The sequence below is a fragment of the Nerophis ophidion genome, linkage group LG02, assembly GCF_033978795.1.
Source record: "Nerophis ophidion isolate RoL-2023_Sa linkage group LG02, RoL_Noph_v1.0, whole genome shotgun sequence".
Classification (NCBI taxonomy): Eukaryota; Metazoa; Chordata; class Actinopteri; order Syngnathiformes; family Syngnathidae; genus Nerophis; species Nerophis ophidion.
In genome coordinates this window covers 50,353,399-50,381,195 of record NC_084612.1, presented here as the reverse complement: position 1 = coordinate 50,381,195, position 27,797 = coordinate 50,353,399, and the positions used below count along the sequence as shown (strand labels likewise).

Below are 27,797 nucleotides of genomic sequence, written 5' to 3'. Positions count from 1 at the left end.
CATCCATCCATTGATTTTCCGCTTATCCAAAGTCGGGTCGTGGGGGTAGCAGCCTAAGCAGGGAAGCCCAGACTTCCCTCTCCCCAGCCACTTCGTCTAGCTCTTACCGGGGGATCTCAAGGCGTTCCCAGACCAGCCAAGAGACATAGTCTTCCCAACGTGCCCCGTGGCCTCCTACCGGTCGGACGTGCCCTAAACACCTCCCTCGGGAGGCGTTCGGGTGGCATCCTGACCAGATGCCCGAACCACCTCATCTGGCTACTCTCGATGTGGAAGAGCAGCGGCTTTACTTTGAGCACCTCCCGGATGACATAGCTTCTCACCCTATCTCTAAGGGAGAGCCCCGCCACACGGCGGAGGAAACTAATTTCGGCCGCTTGTACCCGTGATCTTGTCCTTTCTGTCATGACCCAAAGCTCATGACCATAGGTGAGGATGGGAACGTAGATTGACCGTTAAATTGAGAGCTTTGCCTTACGGCTCAGCTCCTTATTCACCACAACGGATCGGTACAACGTCCGCATTACTGAAGACGCTGCACCGATCCGCCTGTCGATCTCACGATCCACTCTTCCCCCACTCGTAAACAAGACTACTAGGTACTTGAATTCCTCCACTTGGGGCAGGGTCTCCTCCCCAACTCGGAGATGGCACTCCACCCTTTTCTGGGAGAGAACCATGGACTCAGATTTGGAAGTGCTGATTTTCATTCCGGCCGCTTCCCACTCGGCTGCGAACCGATCCAGTGAGAGCTGAAGATCCCGGCCAGATGAAGCCATCAGGACCACATCATCTGCAAAAACCAGAGACCTAATCCCGCGGCCACCAAACCGGAAACCCTCAACGCCTTGACTGCACCTAGAAATTCTGTCCATAAAAGTTATGAACAGAATCGGTGACAAAGGGCAGCCTTGGCGGAGTCCAACCCTCACTGGAAACGTGTCCAACTTACAATGCGGACCAAGCTCTGACACCGATCGTACAAGGAGCGGACTGCCACAATAAGACAGTCCGATACCCCATACTCTCTGAGCACCCCCCACAGGACTTCCTGAGGGACACGGTCGAATGCCTTCTCCAAGTCCACAAAGCACATGTAGACTGGTTGGGCAAACTCTCATGCACCCTCAAGAACCCTGCCGAGAGAATAGAGCTGGTCCACAGTTCCACGAATAGGACGAAAACCACACTGTTCCTCCTGAATCCAAGGTTCGACTATTCGGCGTAGCCTCCTCTCCAGTACACCTGAATAAACCTTACCAGGAAGGCTGAGGAGTGTGATCCCATGGTAGTTGGAACACACCCTCAGGTCCCCCTTCTTAAAGAGAGGGACCACCACCCCGGTCTGCCAATCCAGAGGTACTGCCCCCAATGTCCACGCGATGCTGCAGAGTCTTGTCAACCAAGACAGCCTCACAGCATCCAGAGCCTTAAGGAACTCCTGGTGGATCTCATCCACCCCTGGAGCCTTGCCACCGAGGAGCTTTTTAACTACCTCAGCAACCTCAGCCCCAGAAATAGGAGAGTCTACCACAGATTCCCCAGGTATTACTTCCTCATAGGAAGACGTGTTGGTGGGATTGAGGAGGTCTTCGAAGTATTCCTTCCACCTATCCACAATATCCGCAGTTGAGGTCAGCAGAACACCATCCGCACCATACACGGTGTTGACAGTGCACTGCTTCCCCTTCATGAGGCGGCGGATGGTGGTCCAGAATCGCTTCGAAGCCATCCGGAAGTCATTTTCCATGGCTTCCCCAAACTCTTCCCATGTCCGAGTTTTTGCCTCTGCGACCGCTGAATCTGCACACCGCTTGGCCTGTCGGTACCTGTCCACTGCCTCTGGAGTCCTATGAACCAAAAGAACCTGATAGGACTCCTTCTTCAGCTTGACGGCATCCCTCACCGCTGGACACCAGCGGGTTCTAGGATTACCGCCACGACAAGCACCAACTACCTTGCGGCCACAGCTCCAATCAGCCGCCTCGACAATAGAGGTGCGGAACATGGTCCACTCGGACTCAATGTCCAGCACCTCCCTCGTGACATGTTCAAAGTTCTTCCGGAGGTGGGAATTGAAACTTTCTCTGACAGGAGACTCTGCCAGACGTTCCCAGCAAACCCCCACAATGCGTTTGGGCCTGCTAGGTCTGTCCGGCATCCTCCCCCACCATCGCAGCCAACTCACCACCAGGTGTTGATCGGTAGAAAGCTTTGCCCCTCTCTTCACCCGAGTGTCCAAAACATGAGGCCGCAAATCCGATGACACAACTACAAAGTCGATCATGGAACTGCGGCCTAGGGTGTCCTGGTGCCAAGTGCACATATGGATACCCTTATGTTTGAACATGGTGTTTGTTATGGACAAACTGTGACGAGCACAAAAGTCCAATAACAAAACACCACTCAGGTTCAGATCCCGGAGGCCATTCTTCCCAATCACGCCTCTCCAGGTTTCACTGTCCTTACCAACATGAGCGTTGAAGTCCCCCAGCAGAACAAGGGAATCCCCCGAGGGAGCACTTTCTAGTACTGCCTCGAGTGTATCCAAAAAGGGTGGGTACTCTGAAATGTTGTTTGGTGCGTAGGCACAAACAACAGTCAGGACCCGTCCCCCCACCAGAAGGCGGAGAGAGGCTACCCTTTCGTCCACTGGGTTGAACTCCAACGTGCAGGCTTTGAGCCGGGGGGCAACGAGAATTGCCACCCCAGCCCGTCGCCTCTCACTGCCGGCCATGCCAGAGTGAAAGAGAGTCAAGAGAAGTGGTTTCGGAGCCCTTGCTGTGCGTCGAAGTGAGTCCGACTACATCCAGCCGGAATTTCTCTACTTATATATATATATATATATATATATATATATATATATATATATATATATATATATATATATATATATATATATATATATATATATATATATATATGTGTATATATATATATATACATATATATATATATATATATATATATATATATATATATATATATATATATATATATATATATATACACACGCATACAATATACACATACATAAATATATTTATGTATATATGCACATATTTATGTATATTAATGTATGTATGTATGAATTTATATACATTAATGTACATATACACATATGTATGTATGTATGAATTTATATACATTAATGTACATATACACATGTAAATGATTATATATGCATATACATATTTATATACGTGGTTTTATATATATATATAAATATATATATATATATATATGTATATATATATATATATATATATATATATATATATATGTATCTGATTATATGTACATATATATATGTATATACCTGGTTTTATATATATATATATATATATATATATATATATATATATACATATATATACACACACATATATACCTGGATATATTTATGTATATATGCACATATTTATGTATATTTATGTGTGTATGTATTAATTTATATACATATATATACATATATGTATATATATATATATATATATATATATATATATATTTTTTTTTTATATATATATATTTATATATGTAGTTTTATGTATATATATATTTATATACGTGGTTTTATATATATATATATATATATATATATATATATATATATATATATATAGCGTATATATATACGCATACATATAGTATTTCAGGATTAATGTATATAAACACATTTATTATACATACATAGATATATAGACATATAAATATATATACATTGATACATACATACATGTGCATACATCCATCCATTCATCAATCAATTTCTACCGCTTATTCCCCTTTGGGTTCGCGGGGGCCGCTGGCGCCTATCTATACATGTATACACATAAACATACAGTGGGGCAAAAAAGTATTTAGTCAGCCACCGATTGTGCAAGTTCTTCCACTTAAAATGATGACAGAGGTCTGAAATTTTCATCATAGGTACACTTCAACTGTGAGAGACAGAATGTAAAAAAAAAATCCAGGAATTCACATTGTAGAAATTTTAAATAATTTGTGAATTATGGTGGAAAATAAGTATTTGGTCACTTTAAACAAGGAAGATCTCTGTCCCTCACAGACCTGTAACTTCTTCTTAAAGAAGATCTTCTGTCCTCCACTCGTTACCTGTATTAATGGAACCTGTTTGAACTCGTTATCTGTATAAAAGACACCTGTTCACAGTCTCAAACAGTCAGACTCCAAACCCCACTATGGCCAAGACTAAAGAGCTGTCGAAGGACACCAGGAAAATAATTGTAGACCTGCACCAGACTGAGAAGAGTGAATCTACAATAGGCAAGCAGCTTGGTGTGATAAAATCAACTGTGGGAGCAATTATCAGAAAATGGAAGACATACAAGACCACTGATTATCTCCCTCGATCTGGGGCTCCACGCAAAACCGTGGGGTCAAAATGATCATGAGAACGGTGAGCAAAAATCCCAGAACCACATCAGGGGGGAGGGGGGACCTGGTGAATGACCTGCAGAGAGCTGGGACCAAAGTAACAAAGGTTACCATCAGTAACACACTACGCAGACAGGGAATCATATCCTGCAGTGCCAGACGTGTCCCTCTGCTTAAGCCAGTGCATGTCCAGGCCCGTCTGAAGTTTGCCAGAGAGCACATGGATGATACAGCAGAGGATTGGGAGAATGTCATGTGGTCAGATGAAACCAAAATAGAACATTTTGGTATAAACTCAACTCGTTGTGTTTGGAGGAAGAGGAATACTGGGTTGCATCCCAAGAACACCACACCTACTGTGAAGCATGGGGGTGGAAACATCATGCTTTGGGGCTGTTTTTCTGCTAAGGGAACAGGACGACTGATCCGTGTTAAGGAAAGAATGAATGGGGCTATGTATCATGAGATTTTGAGCCAAAACCTCCGTCCATCAGTGAGAGCTTTGAAGATGAAACGTGGCTGGGTTTTTCAGCATGACAATGATCCCAAACACACCGCCCGGACAACGAAGGAGTGGCTCCCTAAGAAGCATTTGAAAGTCCTGGAGTGGCCTAGCCAGTCTCCAGACCTCAACCCCATAGAAAATCTGTAGAGGGAGTTGAAAGTCCGTGTTGCTCGGCGACAGCCCCAAATCATCGCTGCTTTCGAGAAGATCTGCATAGAGGAATGGGCCAAAATACCAGCTAGTGTGTGTGCAAACATGGTAAAGACCTATTGTAATCGTTTGACCTCTGTTATTGCCAACAAAGGTTATATTACAAAGTATTGAGTTGAATTTTTGTTATCGACCAAATACTTATTTTGCACCATAATTTACAAATAAATTATTTAAAATTCATACAATGTGAATTCCTTGATTTTTTTTTCATATTCTGTCTCTCACAGTTGAAGTGTACCTATGATGAAAATTACAGACCTGTGTCATCATTTTAAGTGGGAGAACTTGCAAAATCGGTGGCTGACTAAATACTTTTTTGCCCCACTGTATATACATACACAGTGGGGCACATACATACACACATATATATATATATATATATATATATATATATATATATATATATATATATATATATATATATATATACGACCCCGAAAGGTAATAAGCGGTAGGAAATGGATGGATGGATGGTTGGCAATATATATATATATATATATATATATATATATATATATACATACAAATATATATATATACTTACATATATATATATATATATATATACATATATATATATATATACATACATATATATATATACTTACATATATATATATATACATACATATATATATATACTTACATATATATATATATACATATACATATACATATATATATACATACATATATATATACCTATATATATACATACATATATATACATATATATATATATATATGCACACACACTCACACACACAGTAAATCAGAACATATATCATATACAAAGAATTATTCTATCCCAGAAACTTCTGATTAAATAGTTGAGAAGTGAAAGTGGTCAAAGATCCTATTACTTACTGGAAGGAATAATCATATTATTTATCAATCATATCATATTATTTATAGATGATATCATTCATAAACATGTACTGATTCTGCTTTAGGTCAAGATTCAGATTGTATTTTTCACGAGTCAGAAGTTTTCAGCCTGAATTCAATTCACAATTATGACTTGTAAATTTCTTTTCAGAGGCAAAAAGAAAAAAGTAACAATTTCAAACGATTACGCTTTTGAAATGCTCGTTTAATAAATAATTTATCAATATTTTTTAAAAGTTGGAACACCAAGCAGAACAGCACTGTAAAGTTTAGACGAGGACCATGACACATATCGATACTGCGATCCATCACATGGCATCAATACACCCGGATCAGATATTGACACTGTCATGGATCAGCCATTCTCAGACCGTGGTAAGCGGGCTGCATCTCGTGGTACACCCAGGGTTCACTTCATTAAAGTACAGTGTTTTATTCTTCACAGTGTTAATGTCAGTGGCAAAAAAATGCTTGTTAAATAAAACTTCAGCGTTGTTTTTAATAATTACTTAAGCCTATTACGCTACTGTATTTTAATATTGGTCATTATAAGTGTTTCCTTATATTGTTTCTGGTCACACAAACCCTCTCCTCTCGTCTGAGCAGCTCTCCTATCATAAACGCTCACGCTTGTGCGTCCGTCTTAAAGCCATAAGTTACACAACAGGCTGAGATCAGCGCCGGTCACACCCCACAAAAACATATTTTCCCCCTCAGTCAGCAGCGACATGACTCCCAAGTTGCACGCGATTACATAAAATGTCTTTGAACAGAAAAATACATATTTATACACACGATGGCATTGTCAAACAAATATTTTGTCTTTCTTTTATGCTACAGGGGCAAATGCAGTGCAGTGGAGCTTATTACATACTTAAGCAAAACATGACATTCATATATATATATATCAATACATACATATGTATACATAGATATCTACATACATATACACATATATATATATATTTACATATATATATATATATATATATATATATATATATATATATATATAATACGTATGTACACATACATATATATTTACATACGTATGTATAAATATATATACAGTACATACATATATATTTACATACATATATATCTACATACGTATGTATACATACATACATATATAGTATACATAGATATCTGGATACATATATTCATATGTATGCTTATATATACATACATATATTTTACATACATGTATACATAGATATATATTTACATACATGTATACATACATATACATGTACACACATGTATACATACATATACATGTACATACATGTATACATACATATATAAACATATGTATACATACGTACATAAACATATGTACACATACATACATATATAAACATATGTATACATACATATACATACATGTATACATACATATATAAACATATGTATACATACATATATAAACATATGTATACATACATACATATATAAACATATGTATACATACATATACATACAAATATATATATATACATACATATACAAACATATGTATTCATACATGTATACATTTGTATACATACATATATGCATATGTATATACATATATGCATATGTATATACACATATGTATACATACATATACACATATGTAAACATACATATATAAAGATATGTATACATACATATATAAAGATATGTATACATACATATACAAACATACATATAAACATATGTATACATACATATATAAACATATGTATACATATATATATAAACATATGTATCCATAGATATATATACATACATATATATACACATATATATCTATACATGAATAACTCATCAATTTATTTACATATATTTACCTAATTATATATTCCAATCTCTATCATAATTGACTATGAGACATTTGAAGCATTTCTTACAACTGTTTGCACGTGACATCTACATGTCATGAAGTATAAAGATTTTGTACAAGGTCTGTTTCCTACGACACACTGGGACCACGCGGGGTCCCTCAGAGGACAACGGCGATATGAAAACCTGGACTGGCTACTGTACGTGTATCTACAGCGTCACAGAGACCATAACAGGTGTGTTTGGTGGATTCTGACTCTTGTGGCCGTACAATGTTCTGGGCTCTCTTTTACTGTAAGTTTTACAGTATAACTAAAACAATTCTTACCTACTAAATGTATGTCGGGTTGTTTTCGTGCATATTTGTATGTGCTATTGAAATGTAATCAAGCTGGTGTTGCTAGCATTAGATAATATGCTAACACGTTTACGAGTGTCTGTTAGTATTTATTGACTTACAACAGCATTCTTTTTGTATCGTTCCACTTTCACAAATTCCCACGTTATGGCGCCATCTTTTGAGCGAATTCACTCACTGAAGTGTCCTTCCATTTATTGGTAGTGAGAAAGTACAGTGACGTTCAGTCTTCTCGCCATCCACAGCGTTCTACTTATATGGATTCTTCATTCGTGACTCCAAACAATGTTTGTAAGTTTTACAATACAGCTAAAACAATTCTTACCTACTAAATGTATGTTGGGTTGTTTTTGTGCATATTTGTAAGCGCTATCGAACTGTATTCAAGCTAGCGTCGTTAGCTTTAGCTAATATGCTAACACATTTACGAGTGTCCGTGTTAGTATTATCGACTTACAACGGCATTCTTTTTGTATCGTGTCAGTTTCAAAAAATTCCTCAGTAAATTCACCAAAACGTCACTGTGGAATTATCGAGTCTGTTTAGCTGTGGGTCCATGACGATGAATTCTATTCTGTTTGATCAGCCGTTTTACTGCCGTGCTACAGACACAATTAAGGTATGTAAATACACATTTAAAGTTAAAGTTAAAGTACAGGTACCAATGATTGTCACACACACACTAGGTGTTGCGAAATTTTTCTCTGCATTTGACCCATCACCCTTGATCACCCCCTGGGAGGTGAGGGGAGCAGTGAGCAGCAGCGGTGGCCGCGCCCGGGAATAATTTTTGGTGATTCAACCCCCAATTCCAACTCTTGATGCTGAGTGCAGGGCAGATGGGTCCCATTTTTATCGTCTTTGGTATGACTCTGCCGGGGTTTGAACTTTTTGGTATGACTCAGCTGGGGTTTGAACTATCAAAATATCGATCACAGAATATTTCTGTGTAAGTAACTAATTTCACAACGGCTTATCTGCGGTGGGTGCGGCTTATACACCAATGCACTCTCTAGTCCGGAAAATACGGTATATTGACTATATGAGAATTTTTTCCTGTTTAGATTGCTCTAATAATGTTAATAAAACATATATAGAAGGTTGTTTTTTATGGTCTAACTATAAAATGATTCGATTTAGTCTTAATTGACCGTGACAAACAAGGAACGACTCATTAGCCTGAAAGCTACGGACACACAAGACCAGTGTTGTCCAACATTGTCCACAGAGAAATAATCTACCAAACACACATTTCGAACATTTTTCTCCTCCGTCTACGGTTTCCTTTGTTCGGTTTTGTCATACGAGATCTGAAAAAGCACAAGTTTCTGGTCATTCGAAGGATGCAGCGCGTATGGAAGAGAGTTAAGAACAGTCTCAGAGTCGCTCGGCTTGTGGACGAGGATGAGGATTCGGGTGTTGTGTGAGACGTGCGGTAAGAACCGAGGGTGGACTGCATGCAGCCGAGCAAAGCAGCTCAGGAAACGAGAGTTAAAAAAAAAAAGAAAAAAGAAGCCCAATGACCTTTCCTCCTCGCCTTGCATAACGGATGGATGTGTGGTCACGGGCGAGGTGCTGCTCTTGGTGGTGTTGGCACAAATTCACATGAGTAGACGTCCCAGCTCCGAGTCTGCTACACGCCACCGGTGCTGCCGGAGGATGAGGACCGCAGCTTAGAAAAGCGGCACCTGGTAGCACTATTACTGGAAGTGCTCTAAACAATCCACATAGGTGGCACTGACAATCCTAAGGACAGAATCAATCCGTCAAGACGGATCAATGAGGACTTCAGCCTGGGACAGGATTCTGACTTGGCTGGGAATCTTCCATTCGCCGGGGCTGATCGGTCCCTTGGAGCTCTGAGGGCTTCTGGGAGACCTGCTAACGGACACCACAAGGTCTGCCTTGCTTGTTTGATGTTTGGAGTTTCTACCTTTTGGCTCGCTAGGTGACTCTTTGACGGAAGTCTCTTTAGGTCTCTTCCTGTCCTCCGCACTCAGGTCTTTGATGTGGCTCGAGTCTCGACTAGAACCATGCTCTCTGGGAGCATGAAGGGATCTTTCTTTAAGACTTTTGGACTGGTGTCTGGGTCTGGGCCTAGGCTCTCCTCCGGTCTCAAAGTCGGACTTGGGACCATGAAAATGTTTTTCTTTAAGACTTTTGGATTCGTGTCTCGGTCTAGGCCTTGGCTCTCCTCCGGTCTCAAAGTCGGACTTGGGACCATGAAGAGATCTTTCTTTAAGACTTTTGGACACGTGTCTTGGTCTGGGTTTTGGCTCTCCACCAGTTTCAAAGTCCAACTTAGGACCATAAAGAGATCTTTCTTTAAGACTTTTGGACTCATGTCTCGGTCTGGGTTTTGGCTCTCCTTCGGTCTCAAAGTCCGACTTGGGACCATGAAGAGATCTTTCTTTAAGACTTTTGGACTCGTGTCTCGGTCTTGGCTTTGGCTTTCCTCCAGTCTCAAAGTTGGACTTTAGGTTGTTGACATGATGCAAGTTCTCACTGCTTCTGGAGTCCTTGTGTCTTTGGTCGAGGGTGCTAGCCCCCATGCTCGCAGACCGCGTTCTAATCATTATGTTCTGGTTCCGTGCTGCTACCTGCGCCCGGCTCTCCGTCTTCCTGGGGCTGCTAGGCCCGTCTTTGGCTTCAGGTGAAGTTTCCACAACATTCTTTGGGCCGGTCAACTCTCCGCCCTTTTTCATGCTGGTCGACCTCACGGCCGTCTCCGCCTCCTTGTCTCCCCGCCACTCGTCACGCTCCTCCAATGAGTTCAAAACCATATTGCTGTGGCGCCGCAGGGCTCTCGGGGATGTGGCGCTCCAGCTGCGGGAGTGTTTCAGACTGCCGGGGTGAGGAGGGGACACGAGGGTTGGCGCCCCGGTGTGATATGGAAAGGACAGGGGTGACGTGTCCGAAAAAAACACTTCCCTGGTGTAGCTTGAGGGTGAAATGTATTTTTGACCTGCGAGAGACGACACAAGCTTTAGTACTGCGATAAACCTTTTGGACATTCTGCATTAGCAAGATTGAGAGGAGGAGGAGCAATTACCAAAGTAGAAAGAGAAGAGGCCAGGAAAGGCGTGTGAGGATGTTAGTGTTGGTGCTCTGTGTAGTAGCACACAGTAGAAGAAGCTGCACTACCTGCATCCCAACAAGAGGAGCCCAAGATGGAATACATAAGTCAGACCCCATGAAGACAGCCAGATCCAGGAAGAACAAGCGGCGTTTGCAGAAAAAAATGTCCATCGGCAAATGAAAATCAGCATCCTCTGCACTTTTTTCCCCCCTTTCATTCACAATCCTTATGTAAGACAAGAAAACATTAGTTTTTTTGTTTATTGTTTTTTTAAATGCATTGTAAATAGTAACATATGGCAAGCACGAGGTGGCTAACAATGAAGCTAATGGGATGCCCAATGCCCATAAAGCCCTCTAAAAAAACATCCAAATATAAATACATAAATACTTATACATATATACAGTTATCTACAGTACAGGCCAAAAGTTTGGACACACCTTCACATTCAATGCATTTTCTTTATTTTCATGACTGTTTACATTGCAGATTGTCACTGAGGGCATCAAAACTATGAATGAACACATGTGGAGTTATGTACTTAACAAAAAAAGGTGACATAACTGAAAACATGTTTTATATTCTAGCTTCTTCAAAATAGCCCCCCTTTGCTCTAAATACGGGTTTGTACACCCTTTGTATTCTCTCGATGAGCTTCAAGAGGTAGTCACCTGAAATGGTTTTCACTTCACAGACGTGCCTTATTGGGGTTGATTAGTGGAGTTTCTTGCTTTATTAATGGGAACCATCGGTTGTGTTGTGAATGAAAAGGTGTGTCGAAACGTTTGGCCTGTGCTGTACATACATATGTACATATAAAGGTATATAGACATACATACATATACACTGAACACAAATATAAACACAACACTTTTGTTTTTGCTCCCATTTTTCACGAGTTGAATTCAAGGATGCAAAACTTTTACTCAATACACAAAAGACCTATTCCTGTCAAAAATTGTTGACAAATCTGTCTAAATATTTGCTAGTGTAGCATTTCTTCTTTGCCATGATAAACCATCTCACTTCACAGGTGTGGTATATCAGGATGCTGATTAAACAGCATGATTATTGCACAGGTGTGCCTTAGGCTGTCCAAAAGGCCACGCTGAAACGTGCAGTTTTAATTACACAGCACAATGCCACAGGTGTCATTAGTTTTGGGGGAGTGTGCAGTTGGCATGCTGACAGCAGGAATGTCTGTGAACTGAATGTTCATTTTTCTACCATAAGCCGTCTCCAAAAGCATTTCAGAGAATTTTGGCAGTACATCCAACCGACCTCACAACCGCAGACCACGTGTAACCTCACCAGCCCAGGAACTCCACATCCAGCGAGTGCACCTCCGTTATTGTCGAAGACCAGCCACCCGGACAGCTGCTGCAACAATTGGTTTGCATAACCAAATAATTTCTGAACAAACTGTGAGAAACCATCTTAGGGAAACTCATCTGCACGCTCGTCGTCCTCATTAGGGTCTACACCTGACTGCAGTTTGTCGCCGTAACCGACTTGAGTGGGCAAATTCACACATTTGATGGCATCTGGCATGTTGAATAGGGGTTTTTGTTCATGGATGCGTGTGTGGCGTCGTGCGGGAGAGCGGTTTGCTGATGTCAAAGCTGTGAAGGGAGTGGCCCATGGTGAGGGTGGGGGTATGGTATGGGCGTTTGTGATGGGCAACAAACACAAGTGCAATTTATTGATGGCATTTTGAATGCACAGAAATACCATGACAATATCCCGAGGACCATTGTTATGCAATTCCACTAAGACCATCACCTCATGTTGCAGTATGACAATGCACGGCCCCATGTTGCAAAGATCTGTATACAATTCTTGGAAGCTGAAAACATCCCAGTTCTTGCATGGCCAGCATAATCAGCGGATATGTCACCCATTGAGGATGTTCGGGAAGCTGTGGAACAGCGTATACGACAGCCTGTTCCACTTCCTGCCAATATTCAGCTACTTGGCACAGTCATTGAAAAGGAGTGGACAAACATTGCACAGGCCACCATCAAGACCCGGATCAACTCTATACCAAGGAGATGTGTTGCACTGCATTAGGCAAATGGTGGTCACACCGGATACTGACTGCTTCCTTGACACCCCAAGAGCCCCAATAAATAAAAATTGTTGCAGCAGCTGTCCGGGTGGTCTTAGACGATCATGGACGTGCACCTGCTGGATGTGGAGGTCCTGGGCTGGTGTGGTTACACGTAGTCTGCGGTTGTGAGACCGGTTGAATAGACTGCCAAATTATCTGAAACACTTTATGGTAGAGAAATGAACATTCAATTCACGGGCAACAGCTCTGGTGGACATTCCTGCAGTCAGCCTGCCAACTGCACGCTCCCTCAAAACTTGTGACACCTTTGGCTTTGTGCTGTGTGATAAAACTTCACATTTCAGAGTGGCCTGTTATTGTGGGCAGCCTAAGGCACACGTGTGCAATAATCATGCTGTTTAATCAGCATCTTGATATGCCACACCTTTGAGGTGGGATGGATTATCCTGACAAAGAAGAAATGCTCACTAACAGATTTGACGGATTTGTCAACAATATTTGACAGGAATTGTTTTTTGTGTAGATCGTTTTATATCTTTTACAAAAAAATGTGTTCAGTATATATCCTTTTTTTAAAAATGAAAATAAATACATTTTATAATAATGTTCCTTATGATTATTACCGGATTAATAAAGTATTCATATTAGGTGTTAATAATAATAATAACAATAATAGATTTTATTTGTAAAAAACACCTTTATATTGAGTAAACAACCTCAAAGTGCTGCGGTGTATTCAAAAATAAATAAATAAATAAATGAATAAATATACATTTAAAAATTAAAAGATAATACAAATAAAATAAAAATAAAAACTAGAACAGCCTGAAAGGGGACGGTGTGGCGAAGTTGATAGAGTGGCTGTGCCAGCAATCTGAGGGTTACTGGTTCAATCCCCACCTTCTACCATACTAGTCATGTCCGTTGTGTCCTTGGGCAAGACACTTCACCCTTGTTCCTGATTGGTCCTAGTGAGCGCCTTGCATGCCATCAGTGTGTGAATGGGCGAATGTTGAAATACTGTCAAAGCGCTTTGGGTTCCTTAAAAAGGGGCAGAAAAGCGCTATACAAGTACAACCCATTTACCATTTACCAATAGCTAGAACTAGTATGCATATATCTAAACAATGTTTTGTTCTTTTTATTAGAAGGGGTTTTAAACCTTTTTTTAAAAGCATCCACAGTTTGTGGTGCCCTCAGGTGGTCAGGGAGAGTGTTCCACAAACTGGGAGCGGCGGAGCAGAAAGCCCGGTCCCCCACTGTTCGTAGCTTTGTCCCCGGACAAAGTTAATAAGGGAATGTGTTTTTGCGAAAATATGTCTTTACACATTAAACTTTTCAACTAATAAGTCAATTCCACATCAAGTGTAAATGATGTTAGACTTAAACGAGTACTTACCACCATCTTGAGTCAAACCCGCCCCAGGTCGGAGCAGCAGTGCCACTTTGCTTCCTCCCGCCTGAATCAGCTCGATGGCGCGTGTGTGGGAAATGCCGCGAGCCGGTTCCCCGTTGATCTCCACAATCTCGTCCCCGACCTGCTTGGAAAAAACGCACGACATGCCAGCGTCACTGCGGGACACCTAGAGACGTTCCGCCGCACACATCGTCAACATGTGTGGCCGTTCACGCCGCGCATTTAATAGCCTGGCGGTGCGGCCTCTGTAATTAGAGAAGACAGACGGATGCAAGCGTATCAATCCGTCACCCTCTAATCACAGCTGAGGGTCCTCTGCGTGCCTGCAGGTCACAGTCTGCCAGGACGGATTCCCGCAAGGAGCGTCTGTTCTCCCTTTATCCTTCCCATTGGGGCTAATGACAATAAGATCCCAGTGGGAGGATCCTATTATTTAACCCTCACAAGTATATTATACAAAAGCCAAAACCAATTAACTTGTCACGTTGTGTAAATGGTAAATAAAAACAGATTACAATGATTTGCAAATCCTTTTCAACTTATATTCAATTGAACAGACTGCAAAGACAAGATATTTAACATTCAAACAGGAAAACTTTGTTATTTTATGCAAATATTAACTCATTTGGCATTGGATGCCTCCAACATGTTTCAAAAAAGCTGGCACCCATGGCAAAAAAGACTGAGAAAGTTGAGGAATGCTCATCAAACACTTATTTGGAACATCCCATAGGTGAACAGGCTAATTGGGAACAGGTGGGTTCCATGATTGGGTAAAAAAGCAGATTCCATGAAATGCTCAGTCATTCACAAACAAGGATGATTCACAATCCCCTTTGTGAACAAATGCGTGACCAACTTGTCGAACAGTTTGAGAACAACATTTCTCAACGAGCTATTGCAAGGAATTTAGGGATTTCACCATTTACGGTCCTTAATATCATCAAAAGGTTTAGAGAATCTGGAGATATCACTGCACGTAAGCGGCAAAGCCCGTGACCTTCGACCCCTCAGGCCGTACAGAATCAAAAAGCGAAATCAGTGTGTAAAGGATATCACCGTATGGGCTCAGGAACACTTCAGAAAACTAAAGTGTGTTGTTAATTGTTGTCAAAGTACCAATGATTGTCACACACACACGGACGGATGTGGTGAAATTTGTCCTCTGCATTTGACCCATCCCCTTGTTCACCCCCTGGGAGGTGAGGCGAGCAGTGGGCAAAAGCAGTGGCCGCACCTCAGCATCAAGGGTTGGAATTGGGGGTTATATCACCAAAAAATTATTACCGGGCGTGGCCCCCGCTGCTGCTCACTGCTCCCCTCACCTCCCAGAGGGTGATCAAGGGTGATGTGTCAAATACAGTGAATAATTTCGCCACACGTTGTGTGTGTGTGACATCTGTGAGGGCACCATTCATGCTGAAAGGTACGTAGACGTTTAGGAGCAACATATGTTGCTATCCAAGCAACGTCTTATTTCAGCAAGACAATGCCAAACCACATCCTGCACATGTTACAACAGCGTGGCTTTGTAGTAAAAGAGTGTGGGTAAGTGCAAGTTAAAGCTCTACTATGCAAAGCGAAAGCCATTTATCAACAACATCCAGATACGCCGCCGGCTTCTCTGGGCCCGAGATCATCTAAGACGGACTGATACAAAGTGGAAAAGTGTTCTGTGGTCTGATGAGTCCACATATATTTACATATATACATACATAGATTGTAATTTTGAAGAATTTATCTGAATATGCATGAGTACTTTTTCTGTTAAAAATTGTTTGAAATGAATTTGGAAGTTTGTAAGTCAAATAGAGAAAAGAAAACAAAAAACCGAAAATAAAAAAACGATCTTAAGATAAAGAAACACAAGGAAAGTCTCTACAGTCTCTGTCAAAATCATAGTACTTGATCACATGCATGTAAATAAATGCATTTACTACTATATACATATATATATATATATATATATATACATTAGGGCTGCAACAACTAATCGATTAAATCGATTAAAATCGATTATAAAAATAGTTGGCGATTAATTTAGTCATCGATTCGTTGGATATATGCAGCATGGACCTCGCGTGACACGGAAGGACTACATCACTTCGGGAGCAACTGAGCAGGAAGCATGTTTTATCCATGCATAAAGAAAACTCCTGGTACGTAACTTTTTCAGTCCATAGTCCGACTACATTGATCCGTTGTGTCCGTCTTTGTGTGTTTTTAATATTTTGTTAACGAGGAGATTTTTTTTTCAGGAAGCGCAGATGCAACTGTTGTGTATTAACTTTCAGAGTGTTAGGAACGTTTTGGATAGTGTGGCGTCTTCAATTTTGTGTTGTTATGAGCGGCAACAGGCATTCATAAGATCAGCTTTTATGTGAGTAACGTTAAGAGATATGTCTTTGTTGCAACGCGGGGCTGATAATGTGTCTCCGGCACATTTGACTCCGTTTTGAGAGAGAAAACGCACGGCTACCAATTTGGAAATAAATGTAACGGACAGAAATATCTCAGGTTGGTTTCATAATTAATGTAGCCGTACTCGATAAAGCTATATAAATATATTTAGATTTGAGTGTTGCTTTAGTATAACTAAACATTATGAAGGTGCTATTATTCACAGACAGCCTAAAATGAATCCTTTATTATTCACAACAGAAACGTGTACGATATCTGATCCAGTTCTTATCTGATGAGTTACATTTCTGTGTTATTATTGGTGTAAGCTGCAACCCCAAAGTCCATTTATTTAATTTAGCTGTTTTTTTAATGTGGTGGCCTATTTGTCTTTTACGTCAGAAATGATTCATAAAATCAACTGGGTGTGTATTGAGTTACATGTAAATGATGCTACTATGTACGTTCATAATATGGTTTCTCTCATTTCAGAAAGAAATAAGCCAGCATTAGCAACTTGGTACAAAGGAAGGTGTGTAAACCACAGCAAGCGGCTGCATTGACTGATGCTATCCTGAATATGTTGGAAACTGACATGAGGCTACTATCCATGGTGGAGGATGAAGGTTTTAGACAAATGATTCACGTCCTCAACCCTGGTTACACTCTTCCCTCGAGGACCCCTTTTACCAAACTGATGGAGAGGAAGTACGAGCAGACACTCCATGCTGTGTAGACTGACATAAAAGCCACCCAGAGCAAAATTGCTTTCACTACTGATGTGTGGACAAGTGTAGCCACGGAAGCCTACCTTGGCAATACATGCCACTACATTGGAGACGAATGGAACATGAAGTCAATCTGCCTTACGACCATGCCACTAGAGGAAAGACATTCAGCATCCAACATTGCAGAATGGTTGGAATAGGTAATAGCCAGGTTTGAAATTTCCCTAAGCAAAATTATTGTTATTGTGCAGGACAATGGTGCACTTCATTAAAAAAAAAAAACATTTTTGTAACACTTGCCTTATTTTATTTGGCAGGTCGAAAGGACATGGTGCCAGAATGCCGTTTTTTAATAACGTATTGGAAAGGATAGAAAGTTAGTTCGTCTCTTTTATCCAATTATTAATCGATTAATCAAAGTAATAATCGACAGATTAATCGATTATCAAATTAATCGTAAATTGCAGCCCTACTATATATATATATATATATATATATATATATATGTATATATATATATATATATATACACATAAACATCCAAACATACCACATTGCGCATACACTTTTTTCTTTTTCTTCTTTCTCCCTCTTTCCTCCCTTTCCTTTCCATCTCTTTCTTCCCACATTGTGATCCATAATATAGTAAAGTATTATATATATATATATATATATATATATATATATATATATATATATATATATATATATATATATATATATATATATATGTATACATATATACATATATATATATATATATATATATATATATATATATATATATAAGTTGGAAATGTATAGTGACGGAGATGGATATCTGAGGTCCTCTCCAACGTTTCTCATAGTCAGCATTGTCACTGGCGTCCCACTGGATGTGAATTCTCCCTGCCCACTGGGTGTGAGTTTTCCTTGCCCTTTTGTGGGTTCTTCCGAGGATGTTGTAGTCGTAATGATTTGTGCAGTCCTTTGAGACATTTGTGATTTGGGGCTATATAAATAAACACTGATTGATTGATTGATGATTGATTACTTTGAAACATTTTTTAAACACATAGATTGAACTGCACATCCTCAGTTCCTTTTCGCAGCATTTCCACAGGTTTAGCCCTTTCACAGATACACAATGTCCTAATGTGCTGCTAATGTGTTGCTTATGTTGCTCATGGATTTTTTCCTGGTCTCAAGCTGAGTCTCTCCCCATAGTGTGGTATTTGCTTTTTTCTCCTCCTCAACCCCCCAGGTTTACCTTTTTTGTTTTCTACCTTTCTAAGGGCGCCGCCCCTTTGGCAACCCATCAGTTTTCCTATTCTATATACCCCTGTCTTTTGTAGGTCTCCTTTGTAGGTACTGAAAACAAATTCGCTTGTACTTTTTGAAGTGCAATGACAATACCATTCCATTAGTATTAAAAACTACTAAGACACAGTCTCGTGTGTGAGAGGCTCTCCAAACAATTAATTACTTGTATCGCTGTGCTTTTTCATTAACAGTCTATATTTAGACATTCATATTCTTTCAGAAAATTTGACTTGGGCAACAACAAAAGACTGGTGTTTCAAGCGAAAAACAATGAAAACAATAAAACACCTGGTCAGGGGTGTAATTGGTATTAATATAAGATAAGCTGCTCATGGAATCATAGAGATTTACATTTTTGCCTCTAAAGCCTCAAATAACCTTGCTCCTCAATTAAAAAGGAATCTTTTTACGGATAAAGCTCCTTTTTTTGTCTGGTCAAGCCTTTTTGCAAGCTTAAAAAGATCTGTATTTGTCTTGTGTCAGACAACGTTCTTTATTACCCAAAGCCCCAATAAATCCACGATAGTTTCACATCATACAAAAACGAGGGCCGTCAAAGTTAAGACCATAATGACGCGATTAACGTTCCTTGAGCATTTCTGACCCTCGGGCCGTTACGTAGCGGCGTTCACTGGTTACTGGTGAGTCGCAAGCGGGAAAATAGCGAGCAGAAATGGCCAGAGAAAAGAGTACGTTATGGAAATACCAGGTCCAAACCCTTGGCAAGACTATTTTTCCTATCCACAGTCGGCGTGAGACGTCATCACTGGAGCAACTGCCTGCATTTAATTACTTTTTAGTCCAAATGGATAACATAAAATGTACTTTTCTACCGGAATTACTATTGTATGATGACATTGGAATCCCAGCAGAAAGAAAAGACGTTAGACAGGAAGTCTAGAGTCACGTCGTTAAGTCACCTCTTCTCTAACAAATTACCGTATTTTCCGGACAATAGAGCGCATCCGGATATAAGCCAAACCCACTAACTTTTACAAGGAAAAAAAAATGTTTCCATTAAGAGTTATTTACATTGAAATATTTTGTAAATGTTTATTTAAACTTAACTGTTTCCAAGTGATGTCTGTAAAACGGCAGTAAAACGGCTGATCAAACGAAACAGAAGTCATTGTCATGGACTCACTAGCTGCGCAAGTTATCTAAACAGACTCAATAACTCCACGCTGACGTTTTGGTGAATTTGCTGATGAATTTAATACAAAAAGAATGTCGCTGTAAGTCAACAATACTAACACAGACACTCGTGAAGGTGTTAGCTAATGAAAATGACGCTCGGTTGTTTACATTATGATAGCACGTACAAATATGCATGAGAACACTCCCACAGACATCACATATGGGACGGTTCGGTAAATAAGAATTGTTTTAGTTATATTGTAAAACTTACAAACGTTGCTTTGAGCGATGTATGGAGAATCCATACGATTATAAACGCCATTGACAGAAGACTGAACATCACTGTACTTTCTCATTACCATTACATGGAAGGACACTGCAACACCTTCAGTGAGCGAATTTGTCTAAAAGATGGCGCCATAACATTGGCTTGGCGTTATAAGCGTCACATCCGGTCTAACTACAGTATGAAAAAGTTGTCTTACATTACCATTAAGCTTTGTCAAAAATGTTTTGTAATGTAATCTGTGATATTTGTACTAGAAATGTCAGTTAATGGCTTTTTGCCGATATCCGATATTGTCCAACTCTTAGTTACCGATTCCGATATCAACCGATACCGATATATAGAGTTGTGGAATTAACACATTATAATGCCTAATTTTGTTGTGATGCCCCGTTGGATGCATTAAAAAATGTAACAACTCAAGTCATGGAAAAAAATGCTAACATGGCACTGCCATATTTATCATTGAAACCACAAAGTGCATTTTTTTTTAACATGCCTCAAAACAGCTTCTTGGAACTTGGGACATGCTTTCCCTGAGAGAGCATGGGGAGGTTGGGGTGGGCGGTAAGAGTTGGTGCTGCAACGGGTTCGGGGTATTTGTTGTGTTGTGTTTATGTTGTGTTACGGTGCGGATGTTCTCTCGAAAAGTGTTCGTCATTCTTGTTTGGTGGGGGTTCACAGTGTGGCGCATATTTGTAACAGTGTTGAAGTTGTTTATACTGCCACCCTCAGTGTGACATTTATGGCTGTTGACCAGGTATGCATGGCATTCACTCTACGATTTTATGTGACCGGGCCGGCACGTACAGGCAATGCCTCTACGGCACGCCCCCAATATTGGTGTCTGGGTGAAAATCGGGAGAAATTCGGGAGAATGGTTGCCCCGGGAGATTTTCGGGAGGGGCACTGAAATTTGAGAGTCTCCCGGGAAAATTGTGAGGGTTGGCAAGTATGACTGGGAGACTGAACTGCTCTGTACTCCCGTGTACCACTCCGTACAGCGGCACTTTCAAAAGTCATAATTTTTACTTTTTGAAACCGATACCGATAATTTCCGATATTACATTTTAAAGCATTTATCGGCCGATAATATCTGCAGTCCGATATTATCGGACATCTCTAAATTCTACCTATACACAACATGTTATGTACAAAATATTAGAAGCATTTATTCAGGTAGAAATATTACATATTACATTATCAGACATATTTGACAGTCAAACCATGTCGTCTTATTAATGTGCAAAATTGGTATTTTAAACGTGGAAGTGTAGCTCCTCACCTCTGAATGCAAGCATTCCTACAGCAGAATTTGAAATCATGTATGCAAGACCCCAAAGAACTGCAGGGATTTTTTTTTTAAATTGTCATTGAAGCGAATCTATGTCCTTTATGTGTTGAGCTGTTTTAAAAAAAGCATAATGTTGAAAAAAAATTCATCAAAACAAACTAATTGTTAAGTCAGTGAAAAATTATATCTATCTGCGATTAATCGCAATTAATTTGACCTACCTATGAACAAAATGCAATTAATGGTGATTCGAAATAATTACCGTTTGACGGACCTAATAAAAACATAGGAAAAAGTATCACTCACATGGATCCGTCCGTCCAGCTGTGCGGGCCCGTCCTCAGCCAGCCTCAGGATGTACAGCCCCATGTTGTACTCGGTGCCCCCTCGGAGGCTAAAGCCGAAGCCTCGGGGCCCTCTGTCCAGCTCCACGGTCAGACAGCCCTATATCACATGACAGCGCTGCTACGTGATACTGAACACATGAAGGGAACATACGACACGTGCTAACTACACATGCTTACACACACACCTGGTTGGGTCCTGTTACACACAGCGCCCCCTGTTCCACTGGTATGGTTTTATGTTCCGACCAGGAGGCTCTGTCCCGCTTGTCTACCAAGTCGAGGTTGTAGCTGTGACACACAAAGTCGATTTTGTCACTTGGACATGTTTGTGAAACATGTGCAGGCTAAAAACAATTTGCAGAATAATAAATAGCAATAAAAACTATCTTTTAAATGGATTTTGTCTTCACTCAATCATAGTCCATCAATTAATTACAGAAATATGAAAACATATTCTGACGCACTGTATTTAATGACAAAATCTTTTAACAATAATAGATTTTTTCCTCTTTACAGGTTTATTTCGGATGAAAAGTATTTAATTATGTATTCATTCATTTTATTTTGTGTTTATTGTGACAGAAAAATAGTAAAAAATATACATTTTAAAGCTCGGGGTCCATACCTTTTTGACCTTCAGGGCCGAATTTTCTCACTGCAAAAGGGCCCAGGGCCACCCAAATATAAACACCGAATTACAAATCATACTCTTTCAATCAATCAGTCAATGTTTACTTATATAGCCCTAATTCGTGTCTCAAAGGGCTGCAAAAGCCACAAGGACATCCTCAGATTCCACATAAGAGCAAGGAAAAACTCAACCTAATGGGACAATGACAAACCTTGGAGGGGACCGCAGATGTGGGGACCAACACCCCACCGGGTGACCGGTGCAATGGACGTCGAGTGGATCTAGCATAATATTGTGAGAGTCCAGTCCATGGTGGATCAAACATAATAGTGAGAGTCCAGTCCATAGTGGATCTAAGGTAAATAGTGAGAGTTCAGTCCATAGTGGGGACAGCAGGAGACCATCCCGAGCGAAGACAAGTCAGTCTTAATTAACTGTTAATTTTAATCATATTCAATAATTATATCTAAACTACTAACAGATTAACAGGATAAAACTTGTCAAAAGATATGAAACAAAGTGTTCATCACAAAGATTATCAAGGCTTAGATCTGGCTGCATTCAAAATAAATATACTCATGAATAAGTAACTCATAAATAACTGAAGGAAAATACTTTTTAAATGCCATTATGTTGAGCGAAAATAAATCAAATTAATAATATAATAATATATATGTTTCTTAACTGAACTGTCAATAAAATTAAAGTGCATCACTTTAGTCATAATCTTTGCACTTAAGAAACATCTTCACGACTAATTTCAGACTTCTTCTGTTTGTTTGATGTTGTCATTACTGCCACAAGTGGTGAAAACGTGTATTACAACTAAGTACCTGTCAGAGTAATTTGATGTATGTTATCACAAAAGTTACCGTTTTCGGAAAATTCCGGCGAGCAGACAGAGGCTGTCTTTGTTGTACCAAGCCAAAAGCTTGTAAAATTCCATTGTGTACGATGGGAGGGGTTATCTATTGTGATCCAAGCTCTGCCCAAGCTCGATCCAGGACCAGCCCAAACCCGAAGCATCTTTTTCTTTTGTGATTATGTGAGCGAAAACAATGGCTGTTTACATACTCCCCATTCCTTTAGAAACAGCTGTCGTTATGTAAACAGGGAAAGTCCAATTAAAAAGAGGTGGCGTACAATCTTTCACCAGAGCGTGCAGAGACACTGTAAAAGGGTACAGTGTCCAGGCATCTCTCCTCAAATGGAGCCAAATTGAATTCTGTCTCTGTTTATTTCCTTGCTTCTTGTCTGTTTTAATAGATGTCATTGATGTTTAAACCTAACAGTACCTCTGCGGCCCACAGCTGAGAAACACATTGGACGGTGTGGCAAAGTTGGGAGAGTGGCTGTGCCAGCAATCTGAGGGTTACAGGTTCAATCCCCACTTTCTCCCATCCTAGTCACGTTCGCTGTGTCCTTGAGCAAGACACTTCACCCTTGCTCATGATGGGACCTGGTTAGCGCCTTGCATGGCAGTTCCCGCCATCAGTGTGTGAATGGGTGTGTGAATGGGTGAATGTGGAAATAGTGTCAACGCGGTTTGAGTTCCTTGAAAAAAAGGTAGAAAAGCGCTATACAAGTACAACCGATTTACATTCTTTGGTGGCCCTTTAGGGGGCGCTCACTGTTTTAAAGCACTGTAATGACAAATTATTTGAAAAAAACATCCAGTAATAAAAAATGAATGGAACATGATTCAGTTCAAAAGGTAAACAGGAGACTATGTGGAAGTATTTTTCTGAAAGTTTCCTTACTGTTCGTCCTGTAGTGCAGAGCGCTGTCCGATGGCTCGGTGCTGAAGAGCTGGACTCTGTCGAGCAGAACTGGCTCCAGATGGAGGCCCCTTGTACTCTGAAATGTAGTTGCCATGGTCAAACGTGGGCCTTTGTAGAAGTTAGTTACTGTACATAATTCATTGTACTCATAATGACAACATGAAAGGACTAGGGGGAGGCCGCAGTAATGTTATTTATCGGAATTAATTCAACCCTTCCGCACGACTGGTGCCCCCTCCATTTCCTGCACCTCCATTTTTAATCCAATGGTAAATTATTCATAGGCACTTCTCGCAAGCGTGGACTGGCTGCCTGCACACCAGCCTTCATGCAGTGGGAATCGAACAAACTCACCGTCCTCGGGCACCACGGTCAGCGTAACCACGTTGCCAGCGTCTTTGATGAGCTGCACGATGTCGTTGTGTGACAGTTCCAGGATGGAGCGCCCGTTGACCGCGGAGATGCGGTCGCCGACGTGCAGCAGCCCGCAGCGGTCGGTCGGGCTGCCTTCGATGATGCGGCCGATTTTGTGAGGGATAACTGGAGTGAGGGGGAGGGGATAAACGTTACAAAACCGTAAAATCTGGAACACCAATGTAATAATATTTAATTTGTATCTTTATTACAAAAGCTATTTTTGATACGGAGTTTATGCAACTTAATTTTTTGCTTTGGAATTTTATGAACTGATTTTTTTCTATTATTAATTATGCAGACAATTTTATTCAATTTTTATAAACTTATATTTTTTACTCTTTTTAACACTGAATTTAAAAACACAGAATTTTTATACAATTAACTTTTATACATTACATTTTTTTGACAATTTTCACACCAAGAATTTTCATACACTAAATTTTAAACCATGGAATTTTAAAACACTGAATTTTCATACACTGAATTTTGAAACAAAACATTTTAAAACACTGAATTTTCAAACACTGAATTTTCACACACTGAATTTTAAAATACTGAATATTAATACACTTAATTTTAAAACACTGAATTTTCATACACTGAATTTTCACACACTGAAGTTTAAAATACCGAATATTCATACACTGAATTTTAAAACATTGAATTTTAAATCACTGAATTTTATTTCACTGAATTTTAAAACACTGAAATTTAAAACAGAATTTTCAAATACAAAATTTTAAAACACTGAATTTTTTTACACTGAATTTTAAAATACTGAATTTGAAAACACCAAATTCCCGCGGTCACCTCCAAGGTTTCTCATTGTCCCATTGGGTTGAGTATTTTCATGCCCTGATGTGGGATCTGAGCAGAGGATGTCGTTGGGGCTTGTGCAGACCTTTGAGACACTCGTGATTTTGGGCTATATAAGTAAACATTGACTGATTGATTGATTTCACAACATATAGATCTGTGACTTATAGTCTGGTGCGGCTTACGTATGGAAAATAAATGTTTTTTCCTAAAACTTGGTGGGTGCGGCTTTACTACAGTCTTTAGAATAGGGCAGATTGTTGACAGGTGAATCTACAATTTTGCTACATTTTCACACAGACAGCTCACCTCCGTGGGGGGGTCTGCTCTTGGACGTGAGGATGACGAAGCCAAAGCCCTCGGTATCCTTGCGGTGGAGCGTGATGTCGAAAGACTCGTGGTCCAGAGCGCTCGGCATGGGCAGGGGCCGCGGTAGCTTAGGGGAACCGTTCACCAGCGTGGAAGCCATTTCAAGAGCCCCCTCCTCCTCCGTCGTGTCTGGAGTTTCAACGACAGGGTGCCACTTCAATCAAGACAACAATGATGGAACGCAGCGCCGCTGAAATTTTTACGCGTCTAATTTCATAGCTCCATGACTTTCTACACGGATCAACAACATCACATTACTTACTGTCGGCAATGTTTCCACTTTTATAGCTAACAGTGGACTTGATTTTCTGTAAGCAACACAATTCAAATGCCCCATTTCCATATTGATGTCCTAAATCAGGAGTGTCAAACTCATTTTCAATAAGGGCCACATCACTGTTTTCCGAGGGCCACTTATAACAGCAAATATATATGAATATTAATGTTTTTTTGATACTACATAACTACCTACGCATTTAAGTATTATACAGTTGTGGTCAAAAATGTACATACACTTTTAAAGAACAAAATGTCATGGCTGTCTTGAGTTTCAAATAATTTCTACAACTAGTATTTTTTTGTGATAGAGTGATAGGAGCACCTCCTGTCTGAGCTGCCACCTTATCGTGGTAGAGGAGTTTGCGTGTCCCAGTGATCGTATGAGCTATGTACTCCGGGGGCCTCTATGCCCCCTGGTAGGGTCTCCCAAGACAAACAGGTCCTAGGTGAGGGATCAGACAAAGAGCAGCTCGAAGACTTCTATGGAACAACAACAACCGAGACTCAGTTTTCCCTCGCCCGGACTCGGGTCACCGGGGCCCCATCTGGAGCCAGGCTTGGAGTTTGGGCACGATGGCGAGCGCCTGGTGGCCGGCCCTATCCCCATGGGGCCCGGCAGGGCACAGCCCGAAAAGGCAACGTGGGTCCCTCCTCCAATGGGCTCACCACTCATAGGAGGGGCCATAGAGGTCGGGTGCGTTGTGAACTGGGCGGAAGCCGAAGGCAGGGCACTTGGCGGTCCGATCCTCGGCTACATAAGCTAGCTCTTGGGACGTGGAATGTCACCTCGCTTGGGGGGAAGGAGCCTTAGCTAGTGCACGAGGTGGAGAAATCCCGGCTGGATATAGTCGGACTCACTTGGACGCACAGCAGGGGCTCTGGAACCAGTTCTCTCGAGAGGGGCTGGACTCTCTTCCACACTGGCATTGCACACAGTAAGAGGCAACGAGCTGGGGTAGCAATTCTTCCTGCCCCCCGGGCTCAAAGCCTGCACGTTGGAGTACAATCCAGTGGATGAGAGGGTAGCTTCCCTCCACATTCGGGTGGGGGGGACGGGTCCTAACTGTTGTTTGTGCTTACGCACCAAACAGCAGTTCCGAGTGCCCACCCTTTTTGGATACACTCGAGGGACGACTGGAAAGTGCTCCTCCAGGTGATTTGCTTGTCCTACTGGGGGAATTCAACGCCCAAGTTAGCAACAACAGTGAAACCTGGAGAGGCGTGATTGGGAAGAATGGCCGCCCGGATCTG

The 27,797-nt window shown here is 40.7% G+C and overlaps 1 protein-coding gene across 2 annotated transcripts in view; it reads right to left on the bottom strand.

Annotated features, from left to right (window-relative positions):
• Positions 1 to 7,697: 7,697 nt before the first annotated feature.
• Positions 7,698 to 27,797, bottom strand: part of LOC133542060 (membrane-associated guanylate kinase, WW and PDZ domain-containing protein 3) — a 418,319-nt gene continuing 398,219 nt past the window's right edge. The window contains exons 15-22 of one of the 2 annotated variants that reach the window (XM_061885890.1): positions 26,208 to 26,396; positions 25,020 to 25,205; positions 24,645 to 24,741; positions 22,439 to 22,541; positions 22,213 to 22,350; positions 14,742 to 14,880; positions 11,245 to 11,336; positions 11,028 to 11,157 (exon numbers count right to left, since the gene is read on the bottom strand). In XM_061885890.1, coding sequence (XP_061741874.1) covers positions 11,287 to 11,336; positions 14,742 to 14,880; positions 22,213 to 22,350; positions 22,439 to 22,541; positions 24,645 to 24,741; positions 25,020 to 25,205; positions 26,208 to 26,396 — 902 coding nt within the window. In that variant the 3' untranslated portion in view covers positions 11,028 to 11,157; positions 11,245 to 11,286. Of the gene's footprint in view, positions 11,158 to 11,244; positions 11,337 to 14,741; positions 14,881 to 22,212; positions 22,351 to 22,438; positions 22,542 to 24,644; positions 24,742 to 25,019; positions 25,206 to 26,207; positions 26,397 to 27,797 lie in introns of both variants that reach the window. The other variant, XM_061885883.1, reaches the window with a different exon arrangement.